The sequence below is a fragment of the Pomacea canaliculata genome, linkage group LG4 (genome assembly GCF_003073045.1).
Source record: "Pomacea canaliculata isolate SZHN2017 linkage group LG4, ASM307304v1, whole genome shotgun sequence".
Taxonomy (NCBI): Eukaryota; Metazoa; Mollusca; class Gastropoda; order Architaenioglossa; family Ampullariidae; genus Pomacea; species Pomacea canaliculata.
Window position 1 is genome coordinate 13,636,569 of NC_037593.1, and position 18,757 is coordinate 13,655,325.

An 18,757-nucleotide genomic window follows, 5' to 3' on the forward strand; every position below is an offset into this window, starting at 1 on the left:
CTGTCCTAAATATACGTGAAATAAACCAAAACAAAAAGACGAATAAATACTCGAACAAAGCATATTGATGATAGTTAGGGTAGCAATTGCACCCGAACTCCTTCCTCTTTCTATTTAATTGATGTGTCCCATTCTCCTTGCCCTCTCCCTCTCTTTCACGCACACACATATATGAACATGTCTAGGATCCTTTACAGGGAAAGTAGGGGTAGAAAGTTGGCCCCGGGTCAAGGTTAGTAGTAACTATACGATTTTGGAGAACTATACATGCATGTGACCTTTATGTCAAATAATGTGTTTGGCCTTTTTGTGTATCGCTATTTGTGCAGTATCTGGACAACGTTTGTACTTACTACAAAATAAATAATCATCGAAACATCTTACTCTAGCTTCATTCCAAGCAGGGTATTGTTAAATGATCAGCCATGTTTTTCGGGAGTTTCTCAATAGAGCAAGCTAAATAAAAGTGAAAAAAACTATGAATTTTTCCAAAATAATTTTGATAATTTTCTAGACAGTATAAATTCACACACAATTCGCCAATTTTGCAGCCAAAATTGATAAACACATTCACATCAACCGTCAGACTACTAAAATGGAAAGATTTTAGCCAGTATATTGTAAAACAGAAAAAATTGTCAAGTCAGTCTGTCTGTTGTACAACATGAACAGTGAAAGTGAACAGCAGCAGAAGACTTTGTTGCCTGTTTAAAAAAAAAACCCTGATACTTTATGCACCTTTAAAATCTGTTAATTGCTTTGGTTTTTATTTTATATCTTGACTCGCTGTACTGGGACCACTCTCGTGACAGTTTGTAACCAAAACAAGCTTATTTTTTATGATTAAATAATCATAACCCAGGCTCACATTCGCACCAGCCTTCATCAGAAAATAGCTTGCTCCGTCTTCCTGAAGGAAATATTCAAGAGACAATTTTTAACTTCATCAACTCCAGATGAGACCCCGACACTAGAACTTTCTGCGCATATCTTTCGCGCACCTAATTACGACAGGTCAGACTCATGACTAAGGAAGCCTGTGCTGCTCGGTGAGTGTGTTAGTCGAGAGGTAACCGAGATCACTTAAGCATCATGGAGAAGTCAGACCAAGAAATAATTTTTAGTGGCCCAGCGATTGACAGTTCGCCATACGAACAACCGTTCTGGCCTTTCCTCAAACGGAAGATGGAGAGCTACGGGGACAGCACAGCGCTGGTAAGTGAAACAAAAACTAAGCACATCGTGTGTAGCTGGAACACCTCTCTAACCCTCGCATAAACCTGAATATTGCTTCGATTCTATATTTATGATCGTTTAGGGAGATATTGTATACTATGCGCATTTCCATCTAGGATTATTTAATATGATAAAAAAAATTAGGCTAGCACAGATATTTACGAATGTCAGACACTGTGTAATCATCTGCTACTCGTCTAAAACATAAAATAAAGAAACCAGGTGTAAATGTAAAGAGAATGATAACCTTTTGAGAAAAGGTAAATAAGAGAAATGGGTTGCACCTTCACAACTGCCTGGTCTCAAGAAAAATGTAGTATATGACACCTCACTTACTAAATGGCCTAAAATAATAATAAAAAAGGTTCCTGCTTTCCTTTTTTACACTTTATTCCATGTCGGGTACACGGCAAAGCAGGTCAGTGTGTCGTCACCTTGACACTCATTGCAGTGTCAATGCCCGTGAAATCAGTCCTCTATGTCTTGCGATAAAGCAAATCCACCGCCAGGTACCGTGCTACCCTAAATAAGGCCGGGTCTTATGTTTTTGCTTCAAAGAGGGTATTAGGACTTATTTATAGTGGATGTCTTATTTTTCATGAACTAGAATCTACATTTATTCTAATGCACTCAGGTCATCTTCTTCTGGAACTTCGTCATAGATCATAACGTTATTTATTTATGTATCAATACAAATACTTTGTAATCAATATAGCCCATTGTTTGTTTCATTAAATGAACGAAATCCGTTTGACTGGCTGACGATCTTAACTAGGGCTTATTAAGGTAGGGCCTATATCCCGATCATTCTTAAAAATAAATTAGGGCTTATTTTCGAGGAAGCACGGTAGTAGTAAGAAGTGCATGATAACCCACTTGCTTGATACTTTTTTTTTTAATATGCAGCATTTCTAACCCCGTGGATAATATATTCTCATTAAAAGCACGTCTGCGTGAAACAATAATGAGTACTGTTGGCTCTCATTTAAAAGCTGCCCCCCACCACCACACCTAACTAGACTTCGTGCATGTCTTTGTAAAGATTATTTATATATGGAAACCAGTGACAGGGACATGGGTAGGTAATGACATCTCCCGTGCTACTGTTGCCACCATTCCCTCCTCCACAATACTCCTTTTCTTCACACTGTCTTTCTTCTCTGCTCAATATATCTCACTCATAACAGTCTTATAGCCTGACCTTCGTGACAAACGCCTTTTAGTATGGTTGTGTACACATTTTCCATAGTCACGTGTTCAACAATATACCCCTGTTCAACGAACTCCAAGACGAGGACGACTACGACGACGACGACGAGGGTGGTGATGACGACGACGACGGTGACGACGACGACGACGACGGCGATGATGATAAATTGTCTGTCAAAGTTTTGTGATGTTTTTGCTGCAGGTGAACCCTTACACCCGAGAGGAGATCAGCTTCCGAGACCTCGTAGTCAAGGTGGAGAGACTAGCGCGGGGACTGTTGAAACTGGGTCTGGGTCAAGGCCGCACGCTGACCATCGTGTCGCCGAACAACGTAGAGAACGCCATGGCTGTAGTGGCGACCATCGCCATCGGTGCAGTGGTTCACGCTCCGAACCCCGCCTCCGTGCCAGGTGAGAAAGTCAGGCCACGTCACTCCAACACCTGGCGCAGTGCCAGCTTGGATTAGTTGATTAGTTTATTTTTTAAATAGCCCTCACGTTCAGGATTTTCATTTTATTCTTCCATATACTCTAGGACATTTTGCCACTGTTTTCTTCGTGGTGGGGTTTTTTTGTGTGGACATCGTCATAACGGAAAACAATAAGTTATAACGGAAAACAATAAATTGTTTTGAATATAGGTCTGTCTCGAGTATGATTTTTAAGATGAGCCTAAACTTAAAGTGTGGCCACGTGATTTCTCACACATACAGTAATATTGAGATGAAGTCTTCATCTTCGCCTATTCACCCTTCACCATTTTCTCTCACCCTCTCTGCTATTCCAGGAGAACTACGCCGGCAGATGGAGCTGTGCGACACCTGCCTCGTTCTGACCGTGCCGGAACTCCTTGCACCCATACAGCAGGCCACGGCAGGACTCACACTCGTGAGAATGCTTGAAGAAGTAGTTCGAAAATAGTACTTGTGTTCTCAACCTATAGATATACACTAACTGGACACAAGAAGCATTTAGTATAAAATAAGACTTGAATACCGTACGTCTTAACCTGGAAACGTAAGTAGTAAGGTGGAAGGGAAAACTCAGCCTTTTCACTCAAGAAAAAAGTAGTCCTCACAAGAGTACATAGCAATTTTATGATACAATCCTGTCTTTATCGTTAACATCACTGAACTTACAGCTTCAAATCTTTAAAGATTCGACAGACTGTCTACAGCGAACCCTAAACGAAGAGGAACAGCTTCTCACGTGACCTGTACCAACAATTTATTTAAATGGAAGTTTAATAAAAGTAACCAAAAAACTTTTCAAAACGCTCTGTACGCATGAATATATTAATTTTACAATTTAATTTGCTATTTTTTCCTTCCTACACAGCCTATAATTATAATTGGACCTAGAGACGGAAACCTCAACTTCCTCGATCTTCTAGACCCGGGAACAGGGGACGTAAGCCTGCCGCCACCTTCCGACCCGAGGAACACAGTAGCCTCGCTTTTGTTTTCAAGCGGAACAACAGGTTTACCAAAAGCAGTTGAGATGACACATCAAGGCATTATGGCGATCATACATTTGAGCATAGCTTTGTAAGTTGAGAAAATGCGAGTGAGGCAATAGGAACTCCGGGACTGGCGAGTCTTCCATAGTTGACAATAAAGACATACTCAACATTGCACATAACAATTTTGCTTTTTACACTCTGTGCGCATGCGTCATCTGTTGACCCCCGCGCCTGCGCACTGTCAGAAGTAAAGATGCTTCTCATGTCAAGCTATAGATCCCAATTCCGGCTCATGAAGTTAAACAATAAGGGAAAAAGCAGAGGGAAACACAACAAAGTTAAATAAAAGCTTGTAACATGTCTTCGTTGTTTCAGTGATAACGACTTCCTCACAAAGGACGACACGACGCTGCTGCTGTTGCCTCTGTTTCACGTGTTCGGCCAGGTAACAGTGCTCTTACTGGGCCTCACCGTGGGCACTCGCCAGGTTGTCATGTCTAAGTTTGAAATGAAACCGTTCTTGACATTCATCAGCAGGTACAAGGTGGGTGTTCAGATCATAACAGTAATTAGTGTTGCATTGTCGGGGAGTGATCAGGTGTTTCATTCAACTGATTCAATGACAGTGGGCGTCCTCTACTAAGTCTTGCGTGATGGCGGAATCATTTAAAGGATTCAATAGTGGGTAGATGGGGAATATAGAAAGGAAGAGAGCCATTTTTCACTGCACAATAACTAAAACCCCAAAGATCTTTTGTTGTCCTGGTGACAGGAATAGTTAGACGGTCGTCAGACGAAAAGCGTGACTTATTTATTAGGTGAGACTTATTGCTTGCATACTGAGGAAAATGAAAAGGATAGAGCCACGGGATAGAAGAATGAATGTTTGGAATTACGTTTGACACCTGCTGCCTCCCTTAGTGATTGTGATATCTACCTTTATGCTAAATAAATTACACATTGTGCTTTTTTTCACTGTCATTTTATTGTAGTTGATAATGAGTAGCCCTCGTCAACGATTCGAAGAATCCATCCGCATAGCTGGACTAGACGTGAATTGTTTTGCTGTTTGTCCGTTGTCATAGGTCACACGCTTGACTCTAGTTCCGCCGATAATAGTAGCAATGGTCAGCCATCCAGACCTTAGTCAGTACGACTTGTCCAGCGTGACCAGAGTGATGACAGGGGCTGCTCCACTGGGGAGAGAAACAATAGAACAGTTTAGCAAGAAATTGCGTCTTCCGGGACTAATCCAAGGTATAGTGCTCGCTCACTCACTGTATAGATATCTAACTACAAGTCCTTTTTAAAGAGGAAATGAATTAAAAAAATAGATTCGCCTCCATGATGCAAAGTAAAAATGACTTTTGCTTAATTAATACTCAACAATAATTTTCATACAGGTAAAAGTACGCCTCACAAGAAACAGTTCGACACAGCACATAGTCCGACACATATTTTATTAAATGTATAAAACAGAAAATACCGAGGATTGTGTCTAATATCACGAGACCATCTGCCCATTGTATTTGACATCGGGTGCTGATACTTTCTTGTTGTCTCTATTAAAACAAAATTGGGTGTTGAAAAATACAGCTGTTGAAGGAAGGGAAAAAACTCTTTTATCTGTCTCTATTCACGCTTACTGGGTTGCGTCCCTTCATCGTTCACCCTTTTAGCGCTCCACTCCATGAAGAACGTGTATTAATCACATGTATATAAAAATTAAAAAAAAAAAATCACATCCTTCAATAAACACAATGTAAACAGTCCCACTCTTAGACTAGCAGTTTTAACCCTTTTACAGAGCAAACAAAGACTCCCATATATATATATAGCCTCTCACCCTCTAATCAAGGCCTTCACATACAAGAAAAATATTGTAAAACCGCCAGGAAATCCAGAACGCACCCTCGCGAGTTATGAAGTGTCTGGCGATCAGGTTAGAGACTTGGACTTTGGTTTGCAGCTTACGGGATGACCGAGTTCATGGGGTCATTTATGAGCAAAGAGAACGAGGCACCGCATGGAGCTGTGGGTCGTCTGCTGGCCAACACGCAATGCAAGGTTTTATTTATCATCTCTCTTTTCATTCTATCTTTATCAGGAACGGCCAGATATTTTTATAATGAGGAGGATACAAAAAATGTTTCTCTTTAGCAAGAATTAGCGATGGATCACAGACATTTTGCTTTACCAGTTAACTTTTATAGAGACCTACACTTTTGCATTCGATAAAATCGTTAATGGAGTTACCTTCATGTTTGATTATTTTCAGATTAAAGGTTCAGTAATTTATTTTTTAATTCGTTTAAAAAATGACGCTTTAAACTCCAACGGTTTTAACTTTTTCTTTCTCTCTTTCCTGGCTGGGTGGGGTAGATCGTTGACCTGGAGACCGGCAGATCACTGGGCGTGAACCAGCGGGGGGAGCTGTGCCTCCGCGGTCCACAGAAGTCGAGGGGCTACCTCAAGAACCCCGAAGCCACTCGTCAGCTCATTGACGAGCAGGGATGGTTCCACACAGGTAACAACTTCTTTCTAGACACTCCAATTTTTTTTCTCTCATCACCTTCCAGAAAAAAATATGCCTGGTCCTAATGTTAATACATGGCATGTCGACAACTGTACAATATTAAAATTCCTAACCGTAATCTGCTTACTGGATAAAATGACCAACAAACACACTACACTTTATGAGAATTTTAAAGGGACATTGTCTGGAATGGAAGACAGATACATGAGATGGGATTTATATTTGGTTGTTACCATGTATCAACTTAGGTAAACAATACCAACAAGCTCGCATATGACCTCATCTTCATTCATCACTGTTGACGTTAAGACCCAGAATGCAACACTAACTGCTCTAAGGTGGCGCCATCTTTGTTCCTTGCAGGTGACGTAGCGTTCATAGACTCTGAAGGTTTCTTGTACATAGTCGACAGACTAAAAGAGCTCATCAAGTTTAAAGGGGAACAGGTATGACTGAGTTCGGTTCACCTTGCCTGTACACTGCTTGATATATTTTTTTATTTGACGATAGGCTCTCGTGTTGCTACAGTATTCATGCATGTGAATCCAATGTCTTTTTAAATGTCATCTAAAATCAAATGTCAACTGACCATACTGTCAATCGTGTAGGGAAAGAGTGCCTTCAGCTAAATGATAGTTTAAAAGCATAATTTTAACACCATACGTAGTCACCACAGAACTACACAATGCTGATTAAAACATGGCGTAGAGATAGTCTGTTGAAGCCCCCGAAGAATTCCAACTGTTCAGTGGTATAACAATAATATTTTCTTTGCCGTCTGCCACATCGACAACACTTTTAAAAAATTTGAAAAGCATTTAAAGTAGACTCTAACATAGGTTTTCTAACGAACAAAAGTCAAAAGATAATCGCTTCTTGAACCCTATTTTAAAAAAAATTATTTGTCGTGTTCTGATTCCAGCACTAGCACCTTTTATCAACAATTGTTTGAAGAAAACAGGCGATGTAATCTATTGTTTCTTATTGTCACTTCCTCATTCTAGTAATACTATATAAAACAAAAGAAACGTAGGATAATTTACATAAGTTTCGTGTTTTCTTCTGCAGCGGTATTTGAAGAAACTGATAATATTTTTGATGAGAGATTTTTGCCGTTATTCGATAAGTGTGGTCAATATGCCACAATTAATAATATCTGGAATAACTGCGCCACCAGGTGGCGCCAGCAGTGTTGGAAGATCTTCTGCTCGGCCACCCAGCCATTGCTGACGCATGCGTGATAGGGATGCCGGACCCTGTAGCCGGGGAGCTTCCACGTGCCTATGTCGTGCCTATGTCTGGGGTCAAAGTCACGGAACAAGAGGTGCAAGACTTTGTGGCCAGTAAGTAAATTCTTCTTTTTTTCACCTTTCTCACTGCATGTGAATGTTTTTCTTAGATGGAAGTGAGGGAATCTCTTCACTGATGCTTAGTTCTGGTCCTCCTGTTCTTTTGTCTTGCATCTGATGTATTCAGAACATTTATGTAAGAAATATCTTTTAATGGACATAAACTAAAGCACCGTAAATTGGAGTTGCCTTCTTGTGGCATTATTTAAGTACGACACCTCTCAACGTCACAAGTAATATTTATTTATTTCATTATTAATTTATTTTCACCGGCTTATTTTATTCCATGACACTATGTTGAAACGTGCATGATGCAGTTTGAATCTCTTTCGAGTTTAGACCTTGTCGGATTGTTTATTAATATATTTGTCCACTTTGTCCAGAAAGCACACCTTCTTACATGCATTTGCGAGGCGGAGTGGAATTCCGGGACCACATCCCCAAAAGCCCGAGTGGAAAAATTCTACGTCGTCTGCTGCGAGATGAACTGATGGAGCGAGTGAAATCCCGCTTATAAGGAAATCTTATTAATGATGGAGAGAGTTATTAAATAATTTTAAGAGGCAGGTCTTACATTTGCATGAGTGCAGAATAAAAAATTTCTAACAACAATCAATTCTATCTGCCAACAATTCTTTTAGTATCTTTAATGCATTTAGTTTTTTTTAATGCTTATATCCAGGAGAACTTTTATCACTTTCATAGCGATGTCTGAATATTTTATCCTCCATTTAAGAAAAAATGTAATCAGTAAACTAATGGATGGTGTGATAAAAATGCAGTCTAAGATACTAAGTAATTCAAATGAAAATATTATGGACATAGTGATTTCGAGAGCTGTGTTATATTTTAATGCGTTGCAGATTATATTTTGTAGTATTTTTGCAAAAGATAATAAAATTTATTTCCAAAAATGTGCGTGCTAAACTAATACATTGGAATGAACTACAGGTTTTATCATGGAGGAAAAAACTCTCGATAGCAATGATAAGAGCAAGGTTTATTTACCAAGACAGTATAGCTTAGTGACGCATACCCATTACAGTATCTATGACGAGTATGAAGGAAAACTGAAGTAACAAAAAGAAAAGGTTTACAGTTCATATATATATTTCTTATCTTTATACTATGGATATTCCAGTCCAGGATGCTTTTCATTGGTACATGTACACTAAAGTCCGTGTCAATGACTTTTCGTTAGTTATCTTTACAGTGATACACGGGGACAACCGTCTGATCAGTTTTATCATTTTTTGCCAGTCCTCGTATGTAGGGCCGCCACGAGCCAGCACGGCCCAGGGGCACACTGACCTTTCCAGGCCCCTTGCATTAATCATTAACTGTAATTGGGAATTATTTTCCCAGTATTTAGTAGTACGTACGTATTATGCTTACGCCATACTCACTTTATTAACTGTAGTTCTGTACTGTATTGTTTACAAGTTATAAGTAGACTGGCAAAATGTGCATTACTTACAGTAACATAATATTGACATAAACAACAAATATCTACACCCCTGCCCGCGATGAGCATCTTACAGCTGTGTACACCCAAGTGGTCAGCAGGCAGGAGCAACAACTCCAGACATGACTAACCCCGAAAAACATTCTAGTGAGGGATCCTGGATGCCGCCAGTTGTTCCGCATTACAAGAAGTAGGGCGCCATGCGAGCTGCGACCCCTGGAGCGGGCGGTTAGACCTAACGCGCATGCGCGACATGCTGTACTCCACTAACCGCAATGCTGGGGTCACGGCCGGTGCAAAGGTTACGTGCGGTGGGTAGTCGTGGGATCATCGAGGCGAAAGTGGCATCATGGAGAAGACTGGCGAGGAAATCATCTTCAGCGGCCCCAAGATTGACAGCACGCCGTACGAAGAGCCGCTGTGGTCTTTTCTGAAGAGGAACATGGAGAGCTTCGGGGACAGCACAGCGCTGGTAAGTCTGTATATCAGTCTACATCACATCGTGTGTACTACTGTAGCCATGCTGGCTGTGCGTAGCTTCGCGGCCCCTCCCACTGCTCGGTGGCTGTGACCTTTGCTTTGTTAGCATGTCACGTGCCAGGGGGAGGAGGTGGGGGATTTATGGGAGGTCTTATAAACTTAATGCTGGGTATAAACGTCAAACATTTTTCGATGTTCTCAGGACTTGCCCACAGCAGCAGTCTCTCTCTCTCTCAACAACAACAGCAACACAATTTAAACTGTGAGGGGTTATCAGTTGAGTTTATCGCATTTCTGTCATCGATCATTATATAATCTTTTCGTTGACCTGATTGTTGTGGAGAACTGTTACTGGGTTCACTGTGGGGACAGTCAGGGGCGGCTTAGATATGTGCAAGCTGTGCACCTGTACATACACGCCAAATCCCAGGGTCCGGCATGCTAATATATATATTAAATATGAAACAGAAAGAGAAAATAACGACACAGCTGACGGCAACGTGGCGGGAAAACATTTCTTGTTTATTAGTTCGCTGTATTTATTAAGGTTGCTAGAGTCGGAGCAGTAATTCTATGTAGTATTACGAAGTTCTGCTGTAATGAGCATATTATGGGCCGTCACTTGGTTTTATTGAGATCGGCGGGCGAAATGCCCAGGGTCGCCACGAGGACAGAGCCGCACCCCTGCTTTGATGTAAACCAGTAAAAGAGAAGTAAACAAGTGACGTGTACCGTAAAGGATGTAAGTGATCCACTGTGTTTGGGCCGCGTTTATGGAAGGAATATCCCTTCTCCATACCGCTACTTTACCTTCATGATTAACCAGGTAACGGTGGGCAGGTGTTGAGAATGGTCGGGGAAGGCTTTTTTCAGACTGAGGGTCGAGCAGGCCGGGAATAAAAGACTTGACTCCACCGTTGTACGGACTCTTTCTAATATAATACGTCTGCAATGTGTGGCGCGTGAAGCGTGTGTTTATATGTGTGTGTGTGTAGCGCGTGAGTCGTGTGTTGAGGCGTGAGTCATGTGTAATTCGTGTATAATGTGTGATGTGTGGTAATGAGCAACATCTTGTATGTATTTCGCCCTTTTTTTTTACGCAGTCTCCTAATGTAATGCGTGTGCAATGTGTAACGACTGTGCCGTGTTAATGCGTGTGTAATGCGCAAACTGTGTGTAATGGGTTACACGGTGTATGTACTTCGCACTTCTTTTGTTATATGCAGAACAATCTTGGGATTTCAGTTTTAATGTTTTACAGTTAAAAAGTGACATGACAACAAATCAGAACCCTTCGTGAAGATTAATCTGGTAATCATACAATATTCATAAAATGTAGAATATTCTGACATTAGCATCAAGTTTCCATCGACATGCAAGGTGATTATCTTACAAAACTGTCTTACTTTTCATTTAGCAAAACCCTCCGCCCTTTTGTCTCCTTTTGAGGGGATCAAGTTGTGACTGGAGTTTGCTCTACATTCTATTTCAGGAGCGGTCTGCGCAACTACTCTTTCTCGCATTGATTAAAAAAAAAAAACCCCAAAAAACCAGGTCGCCTAAAGTACAAAGTTCATGTAATCTCAAGTACTAATGTCTACATTATTTTTATTCTGCACTTCTCTTCTCGGTGCAGACGTGCACTTAGTGTAATCTTTAAGTTCGGCAGCAAAATGTACTATTCACCTTCTGTCAGGTTATCTGCTGTTTGAACTGTAGATGCCGGTGTTCGGCTGATAGATGACAGTCACCTTTGTTTGTCCTTTATGTCGATGAATGCACATATCATTACAGGGCACAATGTCCACAGTTTTCGTGTCTCTCCACCTGCTTTCCGTTTATCTGAGCTAATAGCAAATACTAGCAAGGATATAGATAGAAATGTTGCAAAGTACATCTGTGATGCATTCGAAGTGCGGAATTTAACATAGTTGATTATTTAACATTTATACGGTGTGTATAACTTATGATGTAAGATGTGTGTTCTAATGCATTGTTTTATATTGTATTTTGTGCTGTTTGAATTCCCATTTGAAATGAGCCGAAGGCCTTTTCAATAAATCAATCATTCGATGGTTACAGCGGTTCTCCTCCTATCGTCAAAGGGTCAAGGCTGATGCTACTCCTCATTATTTATTCATTACATTTTTTAATCGTTTCTCTCTTTATCTCGCTCCCTCCCATCATCGTTCAGTCTTGACGAGAGTGGAGGTGGGCTTGAGCAGGGGGGATGCTCTAACCGGGCCCGCGGCTGTGAAAGGGGCCCGGCCTTGGTCAGTGGATTTTTTTCTTTCTTCTTTACTTTAAAAAAAATGGTTAACGCAATATTTCTCACTCTGGGGAATTTTCCTATGGGGTCAAACAACTTTGATCCTTTTAACGTCATTTTTCCTCATTTACCAAACACTCAGATGTAAGCAACTATGTTCATGTAGCGATGTAGATCCTTGTCCACTTGTCCTAATGTTTGCAGGCTATATTACGTTACTGAATGAAGTGTAGATATTGACAATCTAATTATATAAGCATATGTTATTTTACACTGGGAAAAATGATTTACGATTTCAATTACAAGGGGCCCAGCTGGCTCTCGGTGACCCTGCCATCATGTCGGAACGCCCTCCTGGGAAGATCTTGTAGCTTCGTCATCTTCACGTTTGCAACACGTGGCCTCATATTTGACGATGGCGTTTGGTCTGTCAGCAATCCGCGATGTTTTTTTCTACAGGTGAACCCTTACAACCAGGAGGAGATCAGTTTCCGAGACCTCGTAATCAAGGTCGAGAGACTAGCGCGGGGACTGTTCAAACTGGGTCTGGGTCAAGGCCGCACGCTGACCATCGTGTCGCCGAACAACGTAGAGAACGCCATGGCCATCGTGGCGACCATCGCCGTCGGCGCCGTGGTTCATGCTCCAAACCCCGCCTCCTTGCCAGGTGAGAAAGTCACGCCCACCCTATACTGCAGTCGCAGGTAAGAAAGACGTGTGCCGCTATTACAGTCTCCAATTATTGTGTTCAAACTGCTTTTTTCACCTTATGTCCAATATTCCCTCTCCCGTTTTCTTTATTGACACATATGTGCCTCCATCGACCAACCGTCTTCTGGTTCAGTCATATCAATGCTGACAGTATATTAAGTCAAACTGTCAGTCACTTATAATTGCGATTGACTCAAATATCTCTCAGGTAGTTATTATGTGTAGTAGGATTCGCAAAGTAGGATGTCTGGCAACGTTGACTTCCTCAAATGAGTGATCCGACTTTGCTGTTGCAGGAGAACTGCGGCGCCAGATGGTTCTCTGTGACACTTGCCTGGTGCTGACTGTGCCGGAACTGCTTACTGCAGTAAAGGAGGCTGTTGCCGAACTTAATATTGTAAGAATGTTAAAAACAAAGTTGGAAATATTGAAAAATTACCTAGGTCCATGAGAATCAAATATACATGCATTGAAAACAAAATTCATTAAGCAAAAGACTTCAAGTTGCCTTCGTTGCAATGTTTTTCTATCGTCTTTTGTTGTACTTACGTGACCTTTGGTTCATGTGGTAATGTCTTATCCACACTGTATTATCAAACTGTTGTCTAACCTAGTTTCTGCGTTATGCTCCATGAAGCATGCAACTAAATTTTGTCAGACTACTTCAACGTCGTCGTCATGTTCAGCAGATCTCTCTTTTCATTTTTTTCTTCTACATTTCCTTTTGTAAATCGTCTGCTAGGCTTAGTGTTCAGTAGTAATAGCTAGAGCTGTAAGGAAACAAACGGTTCGAGACATGGATGTGCATGACTGGTGTGGTGTCGCTTTCAGTCTTGTTTTAGTAGGTTAGTGGTTTGCACGATATGCCTGCTGTATGTCTGTGTAAGGGCATACATACGCATATATTATTAGACTATGTATTAAATAAGATCGTAACTTGTCTGTGCATTGGACACATGTAGACACCGACTCCTAACGCATCTTCTTTTTTTTCAGCCTGTGATTATAATTGGCCCCAGAGACGGAAACCTCAACTTCCTCGATGTTCTAGACCTGGGAACAGGGGACGTAAGTCTGTCACCACCTCGCGATCCGGCAACGACATTAGCCTCCCTTCTTTTCTCAAGCGGAACGACAGGCCTGCCCAAGGGAGTGGAGATCACACAGCGAAACATTATGGCGTTTATACACTTCTCCAAGTATCAGTAAGTTGAACAACAAAGATAGAGATGGTATGAAGGAGGATAACTTGCTACAGCAGAGGAACTGTCTGACATTCATGCACGCACGATCGCTCAGTACTAGGACACTCGCTTACCCCATCCAGCAATGAAACGAAACAAATAAAACAAAACAATTTTTTTTAAATGAAGCAAAGAAAAAAAAAAAAAAAAAAAAAAAAAGCAAAAAAAAAAAGCAAAAAAAAAAAAAAAACCCGAAGTGAAACATACGAAATGAATGAAGAGCCTTGGATATGGTTTCAGTGATGAAGACATCCTGACACAGAATGACACAATACTACTGTTGCTGCCCCTCTTCCACGTGTACGGCCAGGTGGTGTTGCTGATGACGGCTCTGGCTTATGGCTGTCGCCAGGTCATCATGAACAAGTTCGAAATGGTGCCATTTTTGACATTCATCGGCAGGTACAAGGTGAGAGGTCAGGTCTCGCTCTGCAGGTGTTGCTGAAGGTGTTTGGGCTCAACGCTGATTCGGTAACTAGCTTTGCAACGGTGACCTTCTTATTCATCAAACGCAACGCAAGTTTCCCAAGATTTTTCAGGCGCAAGGAAAAACTTCATAGACAAAGCTTCATTGACAAAGCAGTAATATAATATACAGTATACTTAACATAAAAAAGAAGTAAATATTTGGATAAAAATGCTGACACCTAGTACACGAAACGCTGACATCTTGCAACTCCTGCGGTAAATTGTCATCACAAGTGTTCTTTTTCTATCAAGTCATGTGCAATATGCAACACAGACACTTGACCAGGTATCAATCTTAATACGATTTTGTTAGTGTCTAAACAGTTGCCGCAACAACTCGTGTTGGTAGTAAACATAAAGCTGATCACGTGACAGCCAAGATGGGTTAGGGACGACAGAGTCCGCAAGAGTAAGCGTTGAAGAAACCCAATGTGTTTCGGTTGTAGGTCACCCGCTTGTTTTTGGTGCCGCCTATTATAGTTGGAATGGTCAGCTTTCCTAACTTGAGTCAGTACGACCTGTCCAGCGTGCAAATAGTGGTATCAGGTGCTGCTCCGCTCGGGAAAGAAACAGAAGAACAATTCTGCAAGAAACTACATCTGAAGGCACTAATACAAGGTACAGTAAACTCATCCACTCATTCTCACGTACGCACGCACGCACGCAGATCAATGGAAGACCAATAGGGAGCACTTAGTCGGTTACATACTCGATCACAATTCGTTCTGGAAGGCTATAGTCAAGTGCCGATCAGTTCCAGTGACAAGAAATTTTTTTTATTGTAATAACGTAAGTGTATCCACATGATTGGTATGATTAGTTACATACTAAAAAAAAAAATTAAAAAAATAAAATTTAAAAAAAACCATGACAGGGTTACGAATGCAGCTGAATGAACTTTATCAACTTATCAGCTTAAGAATTCTCGAATTCTATGTCCGCAAGACTGAAGAAAGCACCACCACCCACTCCCTGACGATTCGAACCCGTCAGTTCTAAAATGTTCTGTGTCCTAAATCTGAACTTCTTGTAGAGTTCCACATCATCCTAACGGTCTAATGGTGATTCCTGTCCTGAAAACTGCGTTCAGGCGTGATACAGCGCACCTTAGCAAGCTCAGATCCGCCATGATTTGATGATTGTCAGTGCGATAGGGAGATAACACAAGGGTGGGGGACCGATAGACCCATGATCGTCCTGTGTATCACTCCACGGCAAGGTTCTTTTCCTTTTATTTTACTCCGAAGCGGGGCGTCTCATGCAGGTCTGAGCACGATAGTCGAGAATCAAGTAAGCGGTTGAGAACTGAAACCGATATCTCACGAAAATATTAGTCGAGGATTCAAATGAATGAGCAAGGAGCAGTTCGAGGTTGAACAGACATTACACATCAACCATGAACTAACTCAAGAGGTTTTGCCAGTGTCTTACATTTGACTGTGGTAATCCTATATGATGAAGTGCTATTATTAGCAACTTTCTCCCGTTGCGGTATATATATATAGAGAGGGGGGGGGGCTCTTAAAAGGGAAACAACTCTTTAATTACTCTTTATTGTTCTGACCTAGTTTGTCTCCCTTGATAACTGGTAGCGACTAATGTTTGACTTTTTGTGTTGTGTTCACTTCCAGTCGGGCGGCCGGGAGCTTATTTAAGGAATTGTTTCTGTCTTGCTATAATTTGACACTGTGTGTGCTTGTGTGTGTGTGTGAGAGAGAGAGAGAGGAGGGGGGTAAGGTTGCGCGAGAGAACCAATAGCATAAACAGGAATGTGAGAGTAAAGGATCTGCATGTGTTTCAGTGGAAAGGAAGGTGACTACAAAGCTTACTCAGCAGTCTAGAGATATCGAACTTCATCATGTACTCTTCGATCTGCAGGTTACGGCTTGACGGAGTGCATGGTGGCAGTGATAAGTAAACAAAATGACACCCGGCCAGGCTCCGTAGGTCGTCTGCTACCCAACACAAAGGCCAAGGTGTGGGTTTTATAGTCTCTTTTCCGTGTATCCTCAGCAAAACATCTGAAGTAGTAGGTCACACAGAAGTTTTGGTCTTTAGATAGGTCATTATTTTGTTTTTAATTCTCTTGTGTGCCATTTGGGACGACTAACCGTATTCTCACCTGGGTGGTGTAGATCGTTGACCCGGAGACCGGCAGATCACTGGGTGTGAACCAGCGAGGGGAGTTGTACCTCCATGGGCCACAGATGACGAGGGGCTACCTCAAGAACCCTGAAGCCACTCGTCAGCTCATTGACGACCAGGGATGGCTCCACACAGGTGACAACTGCTTTCTCTACTCTCTCATTGACTATCTCTTTTCATCTCTTCACATCGCGCGAGACATTCCCTTGCTTCTCTCTCTTTTTTTTAAAAAAAAGTTTAAATACCGATGCCTGCGTATAGGTTTACTCAAATGCTCTGCAAAAGTAGGCTTCATGGAGATCGCCTCTGCTAGATGCTCTCTATAATAGAAAGCAGAAAAGGTTTCATTATGGAATGATACTCTGATCAACAGACGGCACGACACTGACGTCCCTCATAGAATATATAAATACATATATTATTTTATTCCATTGACAATAAATTCGTATTTTATCTCACAGGCGATGTAGCTATTATAGATTCTGATGGTTTTATATACATCGTGGACAGACTGAAAGAACTCATCAAGTATAAAGGTGAACAGGTACGTATTCTGTTTACACCGTACTCACTTTATTAACTGTAGTTCTGTACTGTAAAATAGAACATAAAACTAATTATCATCATCTGGGTACTTACTGACTATGTTGCTCATTTAGTATATATCTTTGAGATGCCTGTTTCGGAAGTGTGTAGACTAAGTATATCGGAGACCTGAGATATGCTTTATTGTCGCGGTCATGTAATTAGTTTCTTGGTCAATATTTTTATATTTTACAATCTTTATTTTGTTTTTAAAAAGAGCTTTTAGCTTATGTTTTATATAACAGTATTTAAAGCATTGTGGTATTTTGAATGTTATCAACATGCTGTTGTTCATCTGGTTAATCGAGAAATAACATCTGGAATAACTGTGCCACCAGGTGGCGCCAGCAGTGTTGGAGGATCTTCTGCTCGGCCACCTAGCCATTGCTGACGCATGCGTGATAGGGATGCCGGACCCTGTCGCCGGGGAGCTTCCACGTGCCTATGTCGTGCCTATGTCTGGGGTCAAAGTCACGGAACGAGAGGTGCAAGACTTTGTCGCCAGTAAGTAAATTCTTCTTTTTTATGTTGTTTAGTTTTTCTTGTTATTGTTGTTGTTTTTTTTAACTAAAGAGTTGTGTAGAACTTTACAGTCATCCTCGTCACGGAATTTGTTGACCCGTGTAATGAAGACAAGAACATATTGACAAATATTTCTAGGGGTACTCTTTTTATTAGTTTGGTTATGTTTTCATAGCTTATTTATCCAATTTTTAATCATGCTTTATTTTTTTCAGAAAACACACCTTCATACATGCATTTGCGTGGCGGAGTGGAATTCCGGGACCACATTCCCAAAAGCCCGAGTGGAAAAATTCTACGTCGTCTGCTTCGAGATGAACTAACCGAGCGTCTAAAATCTCGCCTATAAAAATTTCAATTTTTATGCCTAAAAACTGTTTAGAGATTTTTACGGTTTCACTTTTTAAATAATACAGGGGTGGATACTGAGATTTTATAGAAACCAAGACTGTGATCTCTTTACTGTGCAGCCCAATCCAGTCAAGCAAAAACCTACATTTTTAACATTTGGTCACGTGCTATCTGCACTAAACATTTTAAACAGTTCCTCTTACCAATATTATAAGGTAAAAGATTATGGATATAAAGCAATATGAAAGACATGCTATTTTTCAAAATAAAATTTATGAAATTGTATTTTACAGTATTTTTATAAGAGAAAATAAAACGTATTTTCGAATAACTCACAATCAGGCAAAGTTGCAAAAATATCAAAAACGTCCAATTTTAAATTTACTTTGTTCGAAGTTACATCCATTGCGTCTATTGCGGACAGATTAGGATAGATGCAGGATCATTTACTTGTTATTTACTGAAGGTCGACTGAGCAAGAGTTGAATTTAAATTTTATAGTAGGCCTTCCGCCTATTTCAAGGGAACAAATAAATACATCAAAATTAAGTATGCATCACAAGTTTCATACGGACAGGCATACTGCATACTGCATACTGTGTTAATTAGCCAGCTAATACCTGAACTCACTCTCTCCGCGTAGCTCGCTGTAGTGTGCAGGTGTTCTACTAGGGTAGTGTCGTACAACACATCGCGCTGTGCTTATATGAATAATTGCAAAAGCGA

General features: G+C 40.9%; 1 protein-coding gene across 6 annotated transcripts; it reads left to right on the forward strand.

The window, feature by feature from the left end:
* The first annotated feature begins 963 nt into the window (after positions 1–963).
* LOC112562303 (4-coumarate--CoA ligase 1-like) lies at positions 964–18,323 on the forward strand. Of its 6 annotated transcripts, none has more exons than XM_025235474.1 (11): positions 964–1,215; positions 2,648–2,855; positions 13,013–13,113; positions 13,713–13,921; positions 14,201–14,369; positions 14,875–15,046; positions 16,307–16,404; positions 16,564–16,708; positions 17,035–17,117; positions 17,497–17,662; positions 17,896–18,323. In XM_025235474.1, exons 1-11 carry the CDS (start codon positions 1,093–1,095, stop codon positions 18,027–18,029), a joined length of 1,608 nt encoding a protein of 535 aa, XP_025091259.1. In that variant the 5' UTR covers positions 964–1,092; the 3' UTR covers positions 18,030–18,323. The 6 variants fall into 6 exon arrangements, with proteins under 6 accessions (XP_025091259.1, XP_025091257.1, XP_025091256.1 ...); XM_025235472.1 differs by lacking the exons at positions 13,013–13,113; positions 13,713–13,921; positions 14,201–14,369; positions 14,875–15,046; positions 16,307–16,404 and adding exons at positions 3,232–3,332; positions 3,783–3,991; positions 4,282–4,450; positions 4,992–5,163; positions 5,876–5,973 and having other exon boundaries at positions 979–1,215; XM_025235471.1 differs by lacking the exons at positions 13,013–13,113; positions 13,713–13,921; positions 14,201–14,369; ... (2 more) ...; positions 16,564–16,708; positions 17,035–17,117 and adding exons at positions 3,232–3,332; positions 3,783–3,991; positions 4,282–4,450; ... (2 more) ...; positions 6,289–6,433; positions 6,806–6,888 and having other exon boundaries at positions 983–1,215.
* The last annotated feature ends 434 nt before the right edge of the window (positions 18,324–18,757 follow it).